General features: G+C 41.1%; 1 protein-coding gene across 13 annotated transcripts in view; it reads left to right on the top strand.

Moving 5' to 3' along the window:
• Positions 1-244: 244 nt before the first annotated feature.
• Positions 245-17,018, top strand: part of LOC123960098 (AP2-associated protein kinase 1-like) — a 24,305-nt gene continuing 7,531 nt past the window's right edge. Inside the window, exons 1-20 of one of the 13 annotated variants that reach the window (XM_046034621.1) lie at positions 245-372; positions 5,902-6,020; positions 6,631-6,739; positions 7,250-7,392; positions 7,553-7,674; positions 7,760-7,841; positions 7,990-8,122; positions 8,266-8,369; positions 8,759-8,838; positions 8,922-9,085; positions 9,895-10,079; positions 10,814-11,050; positions 11,604-11,791; positions 12,074-12,267; positions 12,352-12,420; positions 12,735-12,824; positions 14,573-14,677; positions 14,908-15,009; positions 15,643-15,822; positions 16,187-16,276. In XM_046034621.1, coding sequence (XP_045890577.1) covers positions 5,964-6,020; positions 6,631-6,739; positions 7,250-7,392; positions 7,553-7,674; positions 7,760-7,841; positions 7,990-8,122; positions 8,266-8,369; positions 8,759-8,838; positions 8,922-9,085; positions 9,895-10,079; positions 10,814-11,050; positions 11,604-11,791; positions 12,074-12,267; positions 12,352-12,420; positions 12,735-12,824; positions 14,573-14,677; positions 14,908-15,009; positions 15,643-15,822; positions 16,187-16,276 — 2,434 coding nt within the window. In that variant the 5' untranslated portion in view covers positions 245-372; positions 5,902-5,963. Of the gene's footprint in view, positions 1,097-5,901; positions 6,021-6,630; positions 6,740-7,249; positions 7,393-7,552; positions 7,675-7,759; positions 7,842-7,989; positions 8,123-8,265; positions 8,370-8,758; positions 8,839-8,921; positions 9,086-9,894; positions 10,080-10,813; positions 11,051-11,603; positions 11,792-12,073; positions 12,268-12,351; positions 12,421-12,734; positions 12,825-14,572; positions 14,678-14,907; positions 15,010-15,642; positions 15,823-16,186; positions 16,277-17,018 lie in introns of all 13 variants that reach the window. The other 12 variants (XR_006822441.1, XM_046034614.1, XM_046034615.1 and 9 more) reach the window with 12 other exon arrangements.

Genomic DNA, 17,018 nt, shown 5'->3' with positions numbered 1-17,018 from the left:
AAAAAAAAACGATTTCTAATCTCCTATATTATTTGAAATAGTCAATACATGCATTGCACTACTAAAAGATGGTTATAGTTACTGTACCTGTGAGATTATAGCTGATCCGTGCAGCACTGAGCTGGACAGGTTGTTACATTTGAAGAGTGGGGGCCCATTTGGTTTTTGTACTGGGGACCAAAGCTAGAGACTACAGGAAGTAGCTGTTCTTTTGACCAATCACATCAAGAGAAGTCCAGCCAGAGGGAGTCCGCAGAGAGGAGCTGGAGAGGAGTCACTAGCATCCACTGTTTGTAGCTACGTTAGCTCTGTCATTAACTTAGTTGACCAGCCTTATTCTTACAGCCGGCTGGACGCACGAAAGCCGTGGAGGTCTGTCAGTTTTACTACAATACAGACGAGTAGAGCAGTAGGTGAACTAAGTAACATTTCGGGTGGATGATATCAGCGGAGATGTGTAATAAGCTGCATTGGACACTAAGGACCTACCTGTATGCCAGTCTATCAACTGACAGCTGTCACCGCACCTAGCTGCTTAGCTTAGTGAGCTAAGGGCTAACAAGTGTTTTTTCGGGGCTCATAACCGGGCTAATTTAGCCAACCAGCGCTGCTCTCGGTCCAGAGTGGAAAGCGGTGACTTCAGTGTGGACATTATATCTTATTATTTCCTCAGCTATATTTGACTCCGCCTGCTGTTCAAACTATGAGCTAGCAAAGGAGCGTCGCACAAAGGTGTTTGGAATATTTTGAGGTCCAGCTAGTTAGCTAGCATTTAGCTTGAAGATAGCTGGCTGCATTCATTCAATTACTGTAAAACTGCTCCAGCGTTAACACCAGCACCTCGACGAACAGGGGTTGGTTATATCCACTCATATTTGTTGTTACAATACGAATACATTTTGGACTTGTCCGTGCTTTGGTTAACCTCGGTGGGAAATGAAGAAATTTTTTGACTCTCGTCGGGAGTTGGTGGGCCCTGGGCCTGGCTCCGGAGTCGGCGGAGGAGGCGCTGGTTCCGGCGGCGGTGGCAGCTTCATCGGACGGGTCTTTACCATTGGACGATATCAAGTGACCGTCGAGGAAATTGTCGCCGAAGGTGAATGATGTGGCTTTCTGTTGTATGAATGCCTAACATGTCACACAAAGACGATTAACTAGATCCACAATCTAAACTGCACCACAATGTTGTGAGGATGAGCAGGCAAGGAACATTAATTGATGAGTGGGCCTGTTTTTGTTGGGTTATGGCCCAGCTAGAGCCCTAGTGTAATGATACACTAAAACCTTTATTAGAGATGGTAATGACATTTGTCATGCTTATTGGCACAATGTTGGATCTGTTGTGACCACCGCAGGCAGCTCTTCTTAAGTACTTCACTTGCCCTCACTTTACTTTTCATTTGTGGCCTGAGCTTGCTTGCTTCTGTGTAATGATCATTAAAGTGGGGGGAAAAAGAGACGATTTCACAGATGAAATATGAAATGTGGGGGAGGGTGTGGTATACAATTATAAGTTGTTCAGATTTACTATTCTTTGCGTGACTGCACTATTAACTTAGAGGCTGGGAGGAACATTGTAAAACTGGATTTTCTGTTGTTGTAAAGGACCAATGCCATGCTGACTCATCTGTCTTGATATTTGTGAAGGGAGTGCCAAATCACAAATGTACATTTCAGATGTTTGGATGAACAATATCATTTTCTTGTGGGTTAGAAGGAGGCAAAGGTTATTAAGATTGTGCAGCCACATAAAACATGACCTACTGACAAGTTGGGGCTTTAAAACTAAATTTCATAACACACCTTTCTGTATTAAAACAATCTGGCACGTTGGTTAGTTGGGGGTGAATCTTATTCATTGAGTGAGGTAGATAAATGTTTTGCTTTCAAGGTAGTCTGTACCAGAATACGGTTAAACAGGCTCCATGAGAGAGTTGTACAGGTTTCCTATGGTCATTTGTCTTTGCAATGAGAAAATGAGTCTGCCATGCTCTGTTAGCTAAGCGCGCCTGTTACTAAATAATAGATGAAAGAAGACTGATTAATTCATCAGTCCTATAGATGGGCCGCATCTGTGTGGCCACATGGTGGCTTTATGAATGGGTTAGACATCTAACCTCAGCCCTACACTGCAATGAGATGTCAGTGGAAACAGTTTGTAGAATTTGTTTATTTCTGTGAGTGTGGACTTATTGTAGTTTTCTTATCAGTTCTTGAAAAACTTTGGACTTGATGCAGACATTCACTTAAAGGAGACAACATTGAGATTGGTTAGTTGTTCAGAATTTTGCATAGATGGTAAAAATGAATAATTTCCCCAATATTAAAAATCTTCCACAAATCCTAGTTGGAATGTTTTTCTGCAGATCATATTTTTGTCTTGCTCCAGCAGTGAACCTACAGCTTGCAATACGACTCCCCCCAGTGTCACTAGACTATTTATTCAGATGGTTTTGGTTGTAGTCCAGGCTTTAAGTTTCTGTTAGCTGGCTGCTCCATTTGGAAATGCCCCTCACCCCGTTTTCCTTTTGTTGTCATTGTTGAACTCTGTTGTCATTGGCTGAAATGAACACACTTTTCACATTGTACAGACAAAAGCATTCAGAGGGACATACTGGCTTTTGTAGCTTCGGGCCTAAAAGTTCATGCTTGGAAACATGTTATTATTGTAGTTTTTATTTTAGACTTTTGGCTTCAGGCAGATATGTGTGATTTGTTCTCAAATTGTTGTTGGAACATTTTGCATTTACTATCAACAAGATATTTTTTATTCTATCTGTATAGAGTTAGGCCATAGCTAATAACATTAGCCCTGTTCTGGAGGTGAATGTGACATGTTGTGTGTATCCAGTTCCTGCTATTAGACTACACAACATGGAGCTTCAGTGAGTCAATGACACTCATTTGTAAAACAGAGTCATTACATTTTCTGTGCAAAGACTTTCCTCAACTAAGACTAGATAGTCCATGCTAGTAATTTTGTCTCTAGTAGGTGAGGCTGGTGCTGGTATTTCTTGCTGTCGTTGTTGTGTAACCTTGCAGGGAGCATGTTTATAAACAGCATAGTAGTCCTGAGGACATGCATAGTAGTCCAAAGCCTAGAGAGTAGTTATGTAAGTTCTAATACACTGATGAGAAATTGTGTCAGACCACTATAACTATTCACTGTATTCATGGCAGTGCGTAAAGGTGTATTTTTTTGTGCATTTGCTTGTGTATGCATAAACTACAGTGGTATAATCCTGACAGTCAGTTACGTCAAGAGGCGGAGGCTATTTGTAGCTGTGCTTACAATTATTTGTCTACTGAGATTGTAGACCACTGCTAAATGTTGCGTAAGAAGGCTGCTAATCCTTCTCATTCCTTACAGGCATCTCAGATTAGACTGTGCAAGACAGTAGGGGTTCAACTGTCTGAACTCTGACATATAACACACACACACACACAAAAAACAGACACACCTGTGTTTCATGTTCTCATGAAGTGTGCTCCCATCTCTCTATTCTGATTCAGGATAGAGACTGAATTAGTTTGATATTGTTTTCATTTAAACCCACTTCTCAAGCACATCACTTCTCTGTCTTAATGACAGTAATTACTCAGCCAGTACCATGTCTGTTGGTGCAGCACTGTGTTGCAGATTTTTGCACTTCACTGTGAAATTTCCAGCATTGAATTTATAGCTGATGACATTAGTGAACTTGTGACCTGGCTCCACCCTGTCACATACAGGACCTCAGTAGTCTGAGGGTTATTGTATTTATTGAACCATTTAGGCCAGCCTGATGAAAAACGATTACATTTTGCTGACTCCCATATTTTTGTACTCCGTTCATTTCTTAAATAATACGGCACACAGTAATGTTGCCCAAGGCGGTCTTTATCAAACATCACCCAGACAAGTCACGTGGAGCTGTCCTTGGCTTAGTAATGCTGGCAGGATGAGTCAACCCAGTGCATGACATTAACACAAGCTGTGAGATAAAAAAAAAAAAAACTGTGAACAGAAGAGCTGCAGTAACAACAAAATTCAGACCTTCACAGTGAAATCTGCTACGTGCTCTCAACATAAAATCAAGAGAGAACCAAGTGCAAACTGAGGTCCGTTCATATCTGGAACTCAGTGAAGAAAATAGGCTATCCTGTAATTCAGTGAAGTACAACCAAAACGGTTTTTTTTCCAATACAACATTTTTCAGAATTGTCTCACTGCGGCTTGACTCTGTTGAAAAGAATGTTTATTCATCCATGTGGTTGTCAGTGGTTTGCGTTGCTATGCATGGATACAGCCATCCCGTAGTTTTCTCCATGTGGCAGCTAGAGATGAAATGGTATGAAAATATCATACCACGATTATAGTGGACAAAATTATCACGGTTATCAGTATTATCATGGCATTGCTAAAATGTGCTGATACACACACTGAAACCATTTCAACAATTTTACATTGAAAACCACAAATAAAATTAACATTTTGTTTGTATAAACATTAAAATAATAACAGACAATACTTTTTGTAATCATATCAAAACCATCTAAGTGTGCATTATCATTAAATTTTATGTTATTTTATATAATATGCAAGGAATGCAATGACCCCATGCACAGTTACATGAATACAGCTGAGTGTTTAGAAGACAGTAAAAGTAACTGCAATGAGTCCAAACCACTGACATAAACACAGAGGAGTCTGCAGCGTTTCTCCTGTTCACACACTTTTACAACTAATTTGACAGTTGCCAGATAAACTGCGTAACGTTATTATGTGCAGTGAGCGAATAGAGTCTGCAGACACACGACACATAGAGCAGCAGAACAATTTGTAGCGTTTTTACAAGAGCAGCTAACACTGAGAGCTTCAGTTTACAAGCTGTTAGAAAGTCAGAGAGACAAACCAAAGCTAAAAGTTAACTCACCTGTATTCACTATAAGGCAATTTTGTTCAATCAAGTTTCCCTCAGCTCTCTTATAAAAACCAAAATATGACTAGCCTGCTTCTGAGAGACTGTCTAACTTTTGTTGATGCTGGACAAGATTTGCTGTGAGTATAGTGAGCGCTACCGGAACCATCATGGTAATGAAAATGTATACAGTAATAATAACCGTTGGGAATGTTACCATGGTTTATCATTAAACCGGTTACCGTTTCATCCCTAGTGGCAGCTTCACTGTGACCAAAGGTGGGGTGATGAATTCTCTCCCTTACTGTAGCTATCCCTTGTCGGTGTTGTCTGCTTCTTGCATCCTTCGCCTCGGCACAGCTGCTGACTCACACAGTGCTGTTTCAAGCTCCTCTTACCAGTGAGCCAGCCAGCCAGCCAGCCGGCCATTGCGTCATCACATACAGTATTCCCTTGAAGGACTGTTTTTCTTACTTCATCACTATGATAATATGAAATACATACATATATCAATTAGTTAGAAAAAGCCAATCCTGCTATTCCATGAGTCAGCCTCATTAGCTGCCAGTATTAAGATATACCTGATCTGTCAGGGTCAGAGTACAGCTGAGGGACATTTGGTTTGAAGGTTTGAAAGATAAATAAGTAGTATTAGTATCATGTTGCTGTCGGAATCACTTTAATTGACATGCAGTAGTTCTACAGGAGTCTTTCTTGATTACACTGAGTAGAGAACTACAGAATATCAGCAACTGACAGTGGCTGAACTAAAAAGTGAAATTATCCAGTTTTTAATATCATTGAAAAGCTTATGTTAAAAACCAGTATGACAACATGAATGGTATTGCCACTGTTAGCTACAAGTACAAAAATGGAACAGGATATTTTGACATTGTAAATATGGATTACAGTGTATGTAGTTGGTGTTGTTCTTTTGAAATTTGTATGTGCTCATTCTCCATTCTCCTTTCTCCTTATCTTTCTCTCAACTCATTTGCAGGAGGTTTTGCCATCGTGTTTTTGGTGCGGACCCACCAAGGCCTACGTTGTGCACTCAAAAGGATGTATGTCAACAACGAACATGATCTGCAGGTCTGCAAACTTGAGATACAGATTATGGTGAGTAAGACAGTCCAGTAACTAACGGCTGAGTGCAGCATTTTCTCTTTGACAGTACTAGAATATGTGTTGTAAGAGCAGAATGCGTGCGTTAATGTTAACCTGCTTGCAGTGCAAAATGGCCAAGATTAACGACATCAAGTAAAATGTTGCAAGTGTGTAACTTACCATCACACAGAGACATACGGAAGTACAAACACTGAAAATTATCTGAAAATACTCTTTGACCCAGGGATGGTGATGGTAAGAGAAGTGATTTAATTAATGCCCCTTTAACACTTGAAATGTTTAATTTGCCTGTTGCCATCTAAGCTCCTTTGCCCATCCTTTGAGTCCTTAATGTAAGTGAAACTAAGCAGTTCCTGCAGCCACTCCCTGGGTGGCATGACTATTGCTGGATGGTTATCGTCATTACTTCCAGACCTTTGGCAGAGAATCAGCATGTCTCTACAGATAAAAATAGACTGAACAGTTGACATGGATGTTTTATATAATTTGTTAAGCCAAGTGTTTTAGAAGTGTAAAATCTATGAAAGCTTTTAGGACTGTGAAATCTCTGAAAGCTTTATCTCCATTGTCATTGGTAATTTCCCTCTGTTTGTTTACACAGAGGGACCTAGTGGGCAACAAAAACATAGTTGGTTTCCTGGACTCAAGCATAACTGCTGTTGGAGCTGGCGATGTGTGGGAAGTCCTAATCTTAATGGACTTCTGTCGAGGTAAAATTCCCAGCCCCCATTCCCTTTCTGTTCCTGTTGAATTCAAAGCTCCATTACCCTCTGCTCCTCACAGCTGTTCGAAGGCAAATATTCAACTGATAGCTTTCATGGTCAATGTAACTTCAGTTTCAGTCGATATATAACTGAGTGGTGTTATTTATAGAAAGCTGTAGCTGTTGATGCCACTGTAGAATATAGTTTACAGAGAACAGCTATTTTGTGTAAACTTTATTTTAAATAGACATACCACTTTAGAAAATGTATTTTACATTTCAGTACATTATGTGTATAAGCAGCAATGGCAATGCAGTGCTTTGTGTTTATAATAAGGTATAGGTAGTTGTTATGACCATTGATTTTAAAAAGCAAGTATTTCTCACAGATTCAAACTGACCAAAAATAAAACACCATTCATAAAGTTACATCCCATAACCATTCGATAGATACAGTGTTAACTTGGCATCAGCTGACATTTCATAGACTTTTAGTTGACCTGTTTGTTTTATGCAGGCGGGCAGGTGGTTAACCTAATGAACCAGCGGTTACAGACGGGCTTCACTGAAGCCGAGGTGTTACAGATCTTTTGTGATACATGCGAGGCGCTCGCTCGCCTCCATCAGTGCAAGAGTCCAATCATCCATCGAGATCTCAAGGCAAGTCTTAATTCATTTCCCATTATGCATGAACTTCCCACTGCATTAGCCTAGCTAATTGCTGGCCGTGCCAATTATTTGCAAGTAATTGATTGTGACAGTGTTGTTTATCTCATATACTCTCAGTTCTGACAGGACTCATCTTGTCTTCCTCATGTAGGTGGAAAATATTCTTCTGCACGACCGTGGACACTATGTGCTCTGTGATTTTGGAAGTGCCACTAATCGCTTCCAAAACCCTCAGACAGAAGGGGTGCCAGTCGTGGAGGAGGAAATTAAAAAGTGAGTTTTCTGAGCTCTTCATACCTTCTCTCCTTTCTCTTATTAAAAATCTGAAGCTCAATGGTCTGCTCTCAAATCTTACCAGATACACTACTCTGTCGTACCGCGCTCCAGAGATGGTCAACCTCTATGGTGGAAAGATGATCACGACAAAGGCTGACATTTGGGTGAGAGGGACTGTGTTCATTACCATAATAATGCCTGTATGATCACATTACTGTCATTCAATCTTGATAATGACATTTGTATTAGTTAGTACAAACATGCTAGACAGAGACATTTACATGAAGTGTACTGATTCTCTTGCCTGTACAGGCCATGGGCTGTCTACTCTATAAGCTGTGCTACTTCACACTTCCTTTTGGGGAGAGCCAAGTGGCTATCTGTGATGGAACTTTTACTATCCCAGACAACTCTCGCTACTCCCAGGACATGCACTGTCTCATCAGTGAGTAACCCTGTTCCCCAGAATATATACACTGACCTACATACAGCATGCACATCCTGCATATGTGCAGTTACTGTAAGTTTGAATGTGAATTGTCATATTTCTGTAGCAAACTTAACATCCTTTGTTTGTTTATTTCCCAGGATACATGCTGGAACCTGACCCAGATATAAGACCAGACATCTACCAAATATCCTACTTTGCCTTTAAACTGGCTCGACGAGAGTGTCCAGTCCCAAATGTAAATGTAAGTCACCATGGAAAGAAGAATGGCAGGAATTTGAGATGGGAAAATGCAGGATTTGTGATATATTTATATGTATCTGATGTACAGTGGTTTCAGTTGTCTTGTTGCTTTCTTAGCAAAGTAATCTAGGACAGTGATATGGGAGAAAAGCTATCCTTCTAGCTTTTGTTGGCTGCCAGTTGGCTGCCCTTCATACATCTTTCCCTTGTCAGATACATTTACAAGTTAGCTCAGCACTTGGTCCAAATTTCTGACCTCACGCCTTTAAGTATTATGACATTAGGTAATGAAGATGCATTCATGGAAGCTGCAAATTGATACTGGAGTCAATGTTTTCTTCACTGAAATGTAAACTCAAATGAAAATTGCAAATCCCCTTAATGTTGTAGAATTCACCTATTCCTGCAAAACTTCCTGAGCCTATCAGAGCCAGTGAAGCAGTGGCCAAAAAGAGTCAAACCAAAGCCAGGTGAGTGAAAAGCAAAGCATTTGAGTGTTAGCATTGTGAGAAACATCTACATTACCATCAGTTTTCTCTTTTCTTTCCTTCAGGCTCACAGACCCCATTCCTACCACAGAAACCTCAATTGCACCTCGACAACGGCCCAAAGCTGGCCAGGCTCAGCCCCAGCCGATATCAGGCATTCTCCCCATTCAGCCAGCTCTCACTCCACGAAAAAGACCCAATGTGTCCGCAGGAGCACCCCAGGCCATAGGTATAAGTAACTCTTTGATACTTCTGTGTGTAAGAGTTAAGACCAGTCTTACTTGGGTAATAAGGGACTTTGCTTATCGTGGAAGTTGTCCTTGTATTGCTTTATTCAAAGTGACATCTTGTATTGATTCATGATAGTGAACTGCTCAAGAATTTGACTCTAAACCTTGTCTAGGGCTTGTATTCCCAATGGGTCGATTAGCCCATTGTTAAAAGGCTTTTAATTGTCTTTTTATGAGTCCTGTGACATCCATACTTTAACAATGCAATCCATTTGCAGCCCAAAGACAGAATAGATGGTGGTGTCACATTAATTACAGCAGTGTACTCGTTTGTTTTATTTTGCACTTGTAACTCAGTAATTTGCTGGGTCGTGTTTGGGGATTAAATGAATGTCTTGAAGAAAAAAAAAAAAAGGAAAAAAACACTAATAGAGAAAATACCAAATATATTTATTTATTCATTTAGCTATACTAAATTATTTCTAGTAAATAAATGCAGGAATTGTTACTTTAGAATATAGTGTAGTATTTCCTTGTTTCTGTCTCAGAGGGAAGTGGAGATTGGGCCGAAAGCATTAGCTTGCCCAAATAATTCCAGTTATTGAAATACTCTTTTCATTTTTCTAATTTGAGGGTCCTTTTGACATTAAAGGAGGCATACAATTACACAAATACTTGCACACAAACACATATATACTGCATTTAATAACTTTCAACTGCTTGACAGTTTGATGAAAACAAGAATCTGTGATGGCATTCTTTAGGTCACCATAAAATGTCTATGTTTTTTGAATTCTCCTTCCTCCAGGTGTTGGTATCAGTGTCCCAGCTGCAGCTGCTGTCCAACCTGTCCAACAGGCTCTTGTAGCACAGGCTACACCACAGTCAGCTCAGACACCCAACATGCAGCCACAGGCTACACCACAGCATCAGCAGCTCCTCATGAAGCAGCAGCAAGCCACAGCCTTCTTAAGCCCACAGAGTAACCAGCAGGTAGGCATCCTGGCAGAACAACAAGAAAACATTTAGTAAATCTCACTCATGGATGCTGACTGATGTTGACAGTGGTGTATAGACGTCCTTCCTGGTCCTAGAGAAGTCTTCACGGTTGAAAGGACCTATATGTTGACTTGTGTAATGGACCATTTGCAAAACAGAGGGTACTTGGCAACACTTGCAGGCGATTTATTTTGATTAGCTGTGAGTGACCACAGACACAGTTTGGATTATCTGTTTGTTCAGCTAGTCCTGCTTCAGTTGACAACATCACTATTCATGCAGTATCAAACACAATGTGATACCACACACACATTGCTGTACTGAGCTGCTAATGAGCCATAATCTTAAACATACAAACACTGCTATGTTGTTTGTCTGTTCATCTTGTGGTCCAGACTGTAAAATCAACTACTGTGATATAATATAATGCTTTAATTTGAATTTAAACATCCATGAACAGACTGTGACACTGCTGATTATTCCCTCTGTTACTGTTTTTAGCCTGAGCTGGCCTGTTTAAGGGACAAAATACTTTTATTATAACCTAAATTGTGTCTGTTTCACCACATCTTTCCTATATTTTCTCTTGTTTTCCATTGTGCACTGTCAAAAAGGTAGATCATGAACTCTGAAAAATATGCTATAAAAGGCTGCTACACTTGTCAGAGAGCTATAAATCATGACAACAGGGCCTTCCTCATGCTTGGCTGTGTGGTATTCCTATGTAGCATCTACTGGTACAGAGCTTCCACCACCAGCAGCAGCAGCAGCAACAACAACAAACAGCGTCTCAGGTGTCTTCCCTGCCGCAGTCCAAAGCTAAGCCTGTTCCTCCAGTTGTTACCCTGCAACTGCAACACCAGCAGCAGCATCATGTAGCCCCAGTACATGAAACAGCAGCTTCTCATCTGACCCCCATCCCTGAGTCTGCAGTCATTGGTCCTGCAGCTGACCCAGAGGTTTTGGTAACATCCTACTCCTGCTGCTGTTTGCTGCTGTTCTGAGAAAGGGAGTTGATTACTAGCTCGTCTCTAACCAATCACATCTGATTTTTTTTTTACTTTTCCTCTACTGGGGCAAAGGGAAGGCAGGAATGGTCTCACTTAATAATAATCTTGAATGTGACATTGTGATAGCTAAAATGCGTCTTTTGGAAATACATTGCTGCAGTTAGATACTGTGTAAATCATGTGATAACCAAATCATTTAGTGTTGCATTCTGAACTGCTTCTTTCAACTATCACCCTACCTATTTTGTTTCAGTTAACCCTTGATTAATGAGGTGTCATTTCTTCCCTTTTCTATAACAGTTTTCTCTTTTGTTGTTTGGTTGTTGGAATTTATAATCAGTCTTCTATTTCAGATTTTCTTTTCCGATGGATCTTGCATGCTTGTTTTTTTGATGTTTGGGGTCTAATTTCTTTATTTCTCTTTATGCACTAAACAGAAATTCTCTGTTGGCTTGAAGGACATTTTCCCTTATATTTCCCCCTCTGTGTCTTTTCCTGTTCCCTAAAGTCATCTGGCCGAGGGATTCACAAAGTCGGGTCATTGACACCCCCCTCGTCGCCAAAGATGCCCACTAAGAGTGGCCACAGACGCATCCTGAGCGATGTCACTCACAGTGCCGTGTTTGGGGTCCCAGTCAGCAAGTCCACCCTGCTACTCCAGGCTGCCGCAGCTGAGGCCAGCCTCAACAAATCCAAGTGAGCAGAATTGACTCCCTTCAGTGATCTGAGGATGGACTGTGCTTTCATGACACTGAGTGAGCTGAGAAGGGCAATAGACAGTCCATTCATATAAAAGAGACCCTTTTACAACCCAGAGAATCCAACTTAAGAAGAATCAGTCGATTCAGTCTTTAAATAACTCTGTTCACTCACTCTTATTTGCATACATCAGTAGACCAGTGCCCACAGCTTTAATACCCATGATCGCATTTCACTGTGCACTACCCTTGTTTATGTTTACACCTCTGTGTACTGCAGATCGGCTAGCACCACTCCTTCTGGCTCCCCCTGCTCGTCCCAGCAAAGTGTGTATCATCCAGGTGATAGTGATGCCCAAGCTGCCCTTACTGCACCCAACACTCAGCCCAGCTGGAACCCCTTTGGGGATGATAACTTCTCCAAGCTAACAGCAGAGGAGCTGCTTAACAAAGACTTTGCAAAGCTATCTGAGAGTAAGTTCAACTTGCTCACAGCATACTTACATGTGCAGCATTGGTAAATAGTTGTGGGATCTAAAAATGATTGTATCTGCACAGCTGCTGCACCAGGAGAGAAGGTCACAGGCTCCAGTGAAAGTCTCATTCCAGGGCTCAATGCTTTTCCAGGTAAGGCCTTGCCTAATTCTTCTCAGTATGCTGTCTCATTGCTTTGCATACATTATATCCCAGGAAGCTTCTCTTTGAGCAATATATCAGCCATCAAATGGACATTTCTCTTAATATCTACATGCAACAATTCCATATTGAGAGAGGTGAAATTCAACCGTTTTGCTGCTTCTTGACCAATGTCTAGAGTTGTCATAAAAGTTAGCTTATGTCTTCTCTATCCCCAACTCTCACCTACTCTCTTATTCTGTTATTCCTGCTGTCATGTTCCTTCATTTGTTGTCTTCCATCTTTATTTACTGTGCAATGTTAAGATGAAAGATCTGCAGACGTCATGAGTGCAGGTTCAGCGTTGTTGACTGCCCAAGACCCTTTTAATACCGTCTCCCTCTCTGACACCACAGGTAATTTTCTTGTCACAACATGACATAGAACGAGACGTGTCTTTGATTCTGTCGGACCTTAGGTTCTTGAACAAATAGATTTAAAGAGCTTATGAGTCACTTTTTTTTTATTTACTGAAGTAGTTTCCTGGATATCACACGTCCCAGGTGTTAGTTTATGAGTGCTAGTTTTGTGGTTTGGATTTGTACACGTCTTATCTTGTTGACATAGCAGGCAGCCTCACAGTGGGTCCTTGTCAGCTTCCATGAATAGAGACCATAGCTACAGCTAGATCGCATCTCATTTGCAGATCTGTGCTTTCGCTGTTGCCTGGCAACGCGAAGGACAAATTCTCCTTTTGTTAATTGGATTGCCTTACTGCTGGAGGAGCCTGCTTACTAGTGGCACTAAGAACAAGAGAAAGTTAAGCATGTTGCCTTGTTAAAGTGATGACCCAGCCCTTTATGTTTACCTCAGTTTAGCCTTTAGCTCTTTTGGAAGTGCACGCTTAGCTGTGCAACCTCCTTTGTGTAGTTGCCTGGAATGAAAGGATAAAAATGTTGAGGCTATTACATAATCAGGGTGTGGTTAATCTTCTCCACCCACCCTAAGCTGTCTCTTTCAGTCTCTCTGAATTGCTCAGTCAAATAGGATGCACACAAGCAAACACAGTCAGACTTCTGCTGATAGAGCAGAGAGCCCCGGCTGAGCAGCATCCTTGTTACAGCGTACTGTGTATCATTTTTAATATTACATATGTTCTGTATTGACTTTACTGTAAAAATGAGCTTTTTGGGATTTATAAAAAGCTTCTCATCAGCTTTGGCCTCTCTCCTATAGTGAAGGAGGCAAAAGGTCACATCTGCTGTGCCATTTTCTAGCCAACACATTCCTTGTCTAAGACCCCATTTTGCCCCATAACAGTTTCCAGTAAGTATGAGCTGCAGTGAAGAGTTTGTAGTTTATTGTTTCATGCATGGACTGTATTTTAGCTTAATCAAATCAGTACTTTTTTATAATAATAAAGGTGCATCATTGAAAGAAAATAACGTTTTATATGGTAAAGCTTCTGGTAAAGCCAACTTAACAAAGATTTGTCTGCATTGTAAGAGGGTTGACATGTGGACAGTGACATTGGGGCAGTCTATGAGCACTGTGAAGAAACTCAGTGATTGCTGTGGCTCGTTTTATATGGTAAAATGTTTGGTGTTGTAGTTTGTACTTCAAGAGCTTGAATAATTCTCAATGTTTTCTGCAGTAACTGTTTAATATAATTTTACTGGTAAAGGATAATGCAGAGTTTTGTCCTTTTAAATGTGATGTATTACTCATCTTACTGGTTTTGGAGTGTGTGGTTGTGGTGGGCAGAACTAAAGAAACTAACAAATCATACAATAATTTTAGGATTTTATTATGGTTTCATTGACGTTGCAAGTCACCTGATGTTCGTGTCATTTTTATGTAAAATTACCTTGAAATGTTCACACAGTGCAGTCATCATCTTTTCATGTGTTTTTCTAAAAATATTTTGTCCCAAAACAAATTTCAGCAACTTGATATCTACCATATTATAAATTTTACCCAACTGTAATTATGCTTGTTTATTTTGTCCGGATTTAATATTTTCCCCCATGCTAGTTTCCTCTCACTTCAATTTTTCTGTTCCTTATTTGGATTTGTATGCAAAATCCTCCCTCATCGCCTGTTTTTCTCTCTTGCCCATCTGTCCATTACCTCTCTCCATCGTCACTCCCTGGCTTGCTCACAGAGAAGCTGATTGAGGGACTGAAGTCCCCTGAAAATTCTCTGCTGCTCCCCGACCTCTTAACCCTGGCTGACCCCTTCAGTAGTTCTGCAGAGAGCTCCACCAATGGTACTAGCTCTGTTTTTGTCCCCTGCCTTGCCCTAAAATTCCCCGTCTGCTCTGCATGTGTCTTCCTTGCCTTCCTTCTCCTCTTTCACTCACATCATCATGAAGTCAGAAAGGCCCACTGGGGGAAAGAGTAAAGAAGGTCTTCATCAATGTTATCCCTACTAAGGCAATTTTTGCTAATACTGATCTCTTTGTATTACCCCTTTTCCCACTTGCTCTTCTCCATGTAGCAAAGGCAGATGTGTGTGTGGATTCACTGATTCCTGGTTTGGAAGCCCCCCAGGCCCAGCGACATTCAGGCCAGCCAGAGCTCATCCCTGCCAGCATGCCAGGTTAGCATCCTGGACCACAGAATAGGAAATCTTACCCTCGTTCTTTGCAGCTCTTTCAACAAGGAATAATTGTTTCTAGCTGTGGTCATGATCCCGTTGTCACCTGTTGATATTATCTTGAGTTATTTATTTATTTTATTTTTTTTGAGGGATTTTTACAACTGCATTCACAAACAGATTTATCACTGACAAAACAGCTACATCATTTCGGCCTGTTGCTCTTTCTGACAGCTAACTTTAGTAACTGGAACAGTTGCTGTAGTGTAGAGCAGTGAGGTGTACCATGACCCTGAGGTATTCTAGGGTGTGAAGCAGCCTATTCAATGAGAAATAGTAACACATTTTTCATCATCGATGCTTATTTTGCCTAAAATCCACCCACAGTCTACATCGTTCTGTAATATTATGAAACGTGTAGGTTTTGTTATTGTAGCTCCTGCCCCTAACTTTGGTGTACGTTTTAAATGCAATTTCCACCAAGAGTTTCCTTTTGAAGCTGATGATTGTATGCTTCCAGAGATAAAACAGTGAACTGTCTTATTAACCAAATGCATTTTCCTCAGCTCCTTAAGCTAACAATCGTATTTTAGCTGTAACCCCTTGTCCCTCTGGCTTTGCTTCATCTTGTCTCAGACTCTCTCACTGGAGAGGACTCTCTCCTGGGTTGCGATCTGTTATCTCATACTTCTCCTCATGGAAGCCAGTCTGTTTCTGGTCTCCCTTCCTCTTCCTCCTCCACCTGCTCCTCTGCTCCTCCGGGCTCCGGCTCTGGATCCTGTCTGGAGGAGCTGCCGCCTGGCCAGACTGCTTCTGGTAAGACCTCCCCTTTGCAGCACCCCTCAGCTGGCTTCATGTCTGCTGGGTGTCTAGGCCCATGAAACCATCACAGACTACAGATCCTTCCACAAACAGGAGGGCCAGTTCAAACAGAAAACAAAATTGACACGTGATATAGAAATTGAATTAGATGCACTGAATGACCGCTTCACAGACCCTTGACTCATTTGTAGATGAGCCAAAAGCCACCTAAAATGCATGGCTTTTAAATACTGTGACTGCCCTGACTCCATCTATTTTTAATCTACTTGCATCCTCCTTTCTTTTTGCTCTTTTCTTTCGCTGAGTTAACTTTCCCCCCCCCTCCATCATTCCTTCACTTCCTCTTCCTTCACCGCAGACTCTGCTTTCCTCATGTCGTGTGGGGAGAAGGGCAATGACGACGAGTTTGACCCTATTCCTGTGCTCATCTCCAAAAACTCAAATCAAGGTAAGGTTAACAGAATCCCGAGATGAGCACTCACACCTGCTGAAGCACAGAATATGAGCCAAAAAGATGAATGACTTAGCCCCTAATTCAGTTACCAGCTGTTTCCTGTGACTACTGATGTGAGTAGTTTTGTATGGGTGTGCTTGTCACATTAAGGCTTTTTATCCCATCAAGCTCTCACATTAGACATCTTTCCCTCTTTTGTTTCTAATGTTACACAGCCAGTTATCTTCGCCTTGCAGGTGTTTGGCTCTTTGTAGTTTATCTTGAAAATCTCCTCATGTTAAAGTTACAGTGGGGGAAATAAGTATTTGACCCCTTGCTGATTTTGCAGGTTTGCCCACTTACAAAGAATGCAACGATCTATAATTTTAATCATATGTACATTTTAACAGTGAAAGACAGAATCCCAAAGAAAATTCCAGAAAATCACATCATATGAATTTATTAAAATTGATAACCATCTGATGAGGAAAAACAAGTATTTGACCCCCTGGACAAACAGCATGTTAATATTTTGTAGAAAAGCCATTATTGGCCAGCACAGATGTCAAACGGTTTTTATAGTTGGTGACAAGGTTTGTGCACATTTCGGCAGGGATGTTGGCCCACTCCTCCCTGCAGACAGCCTCCAAATCATTCAGGTTCCGAGGTTGTCGCCTGGCAACTCGAATTTTAAGCTCCCTCCAAAGATTTTCAATTGGATTCAGGTCTGGAGACTGGCTAGGCCACTCCAGAACCT

Source organism: Micropterus dolomieu, linkage group LG21 (assembly GCF_021292245.1).
Source record: "Micropterus dolomieu isolate WLL.071019.BEF.003 ecotype Adirondacks linkage group LG21, ASM2129224v1, whole genome shotgun sequence".
Taxonomy (NCBI): domain Eukaryota; kingdom Metazoa; phylum Chordata; class Actinopteri; order Centrarchiformes; family Centrarchidae; genus Micropterus; species Micropterus dolomieu.
This window is presented reverse-complemented; position numbering and strand designations above follow the sequence as displayed.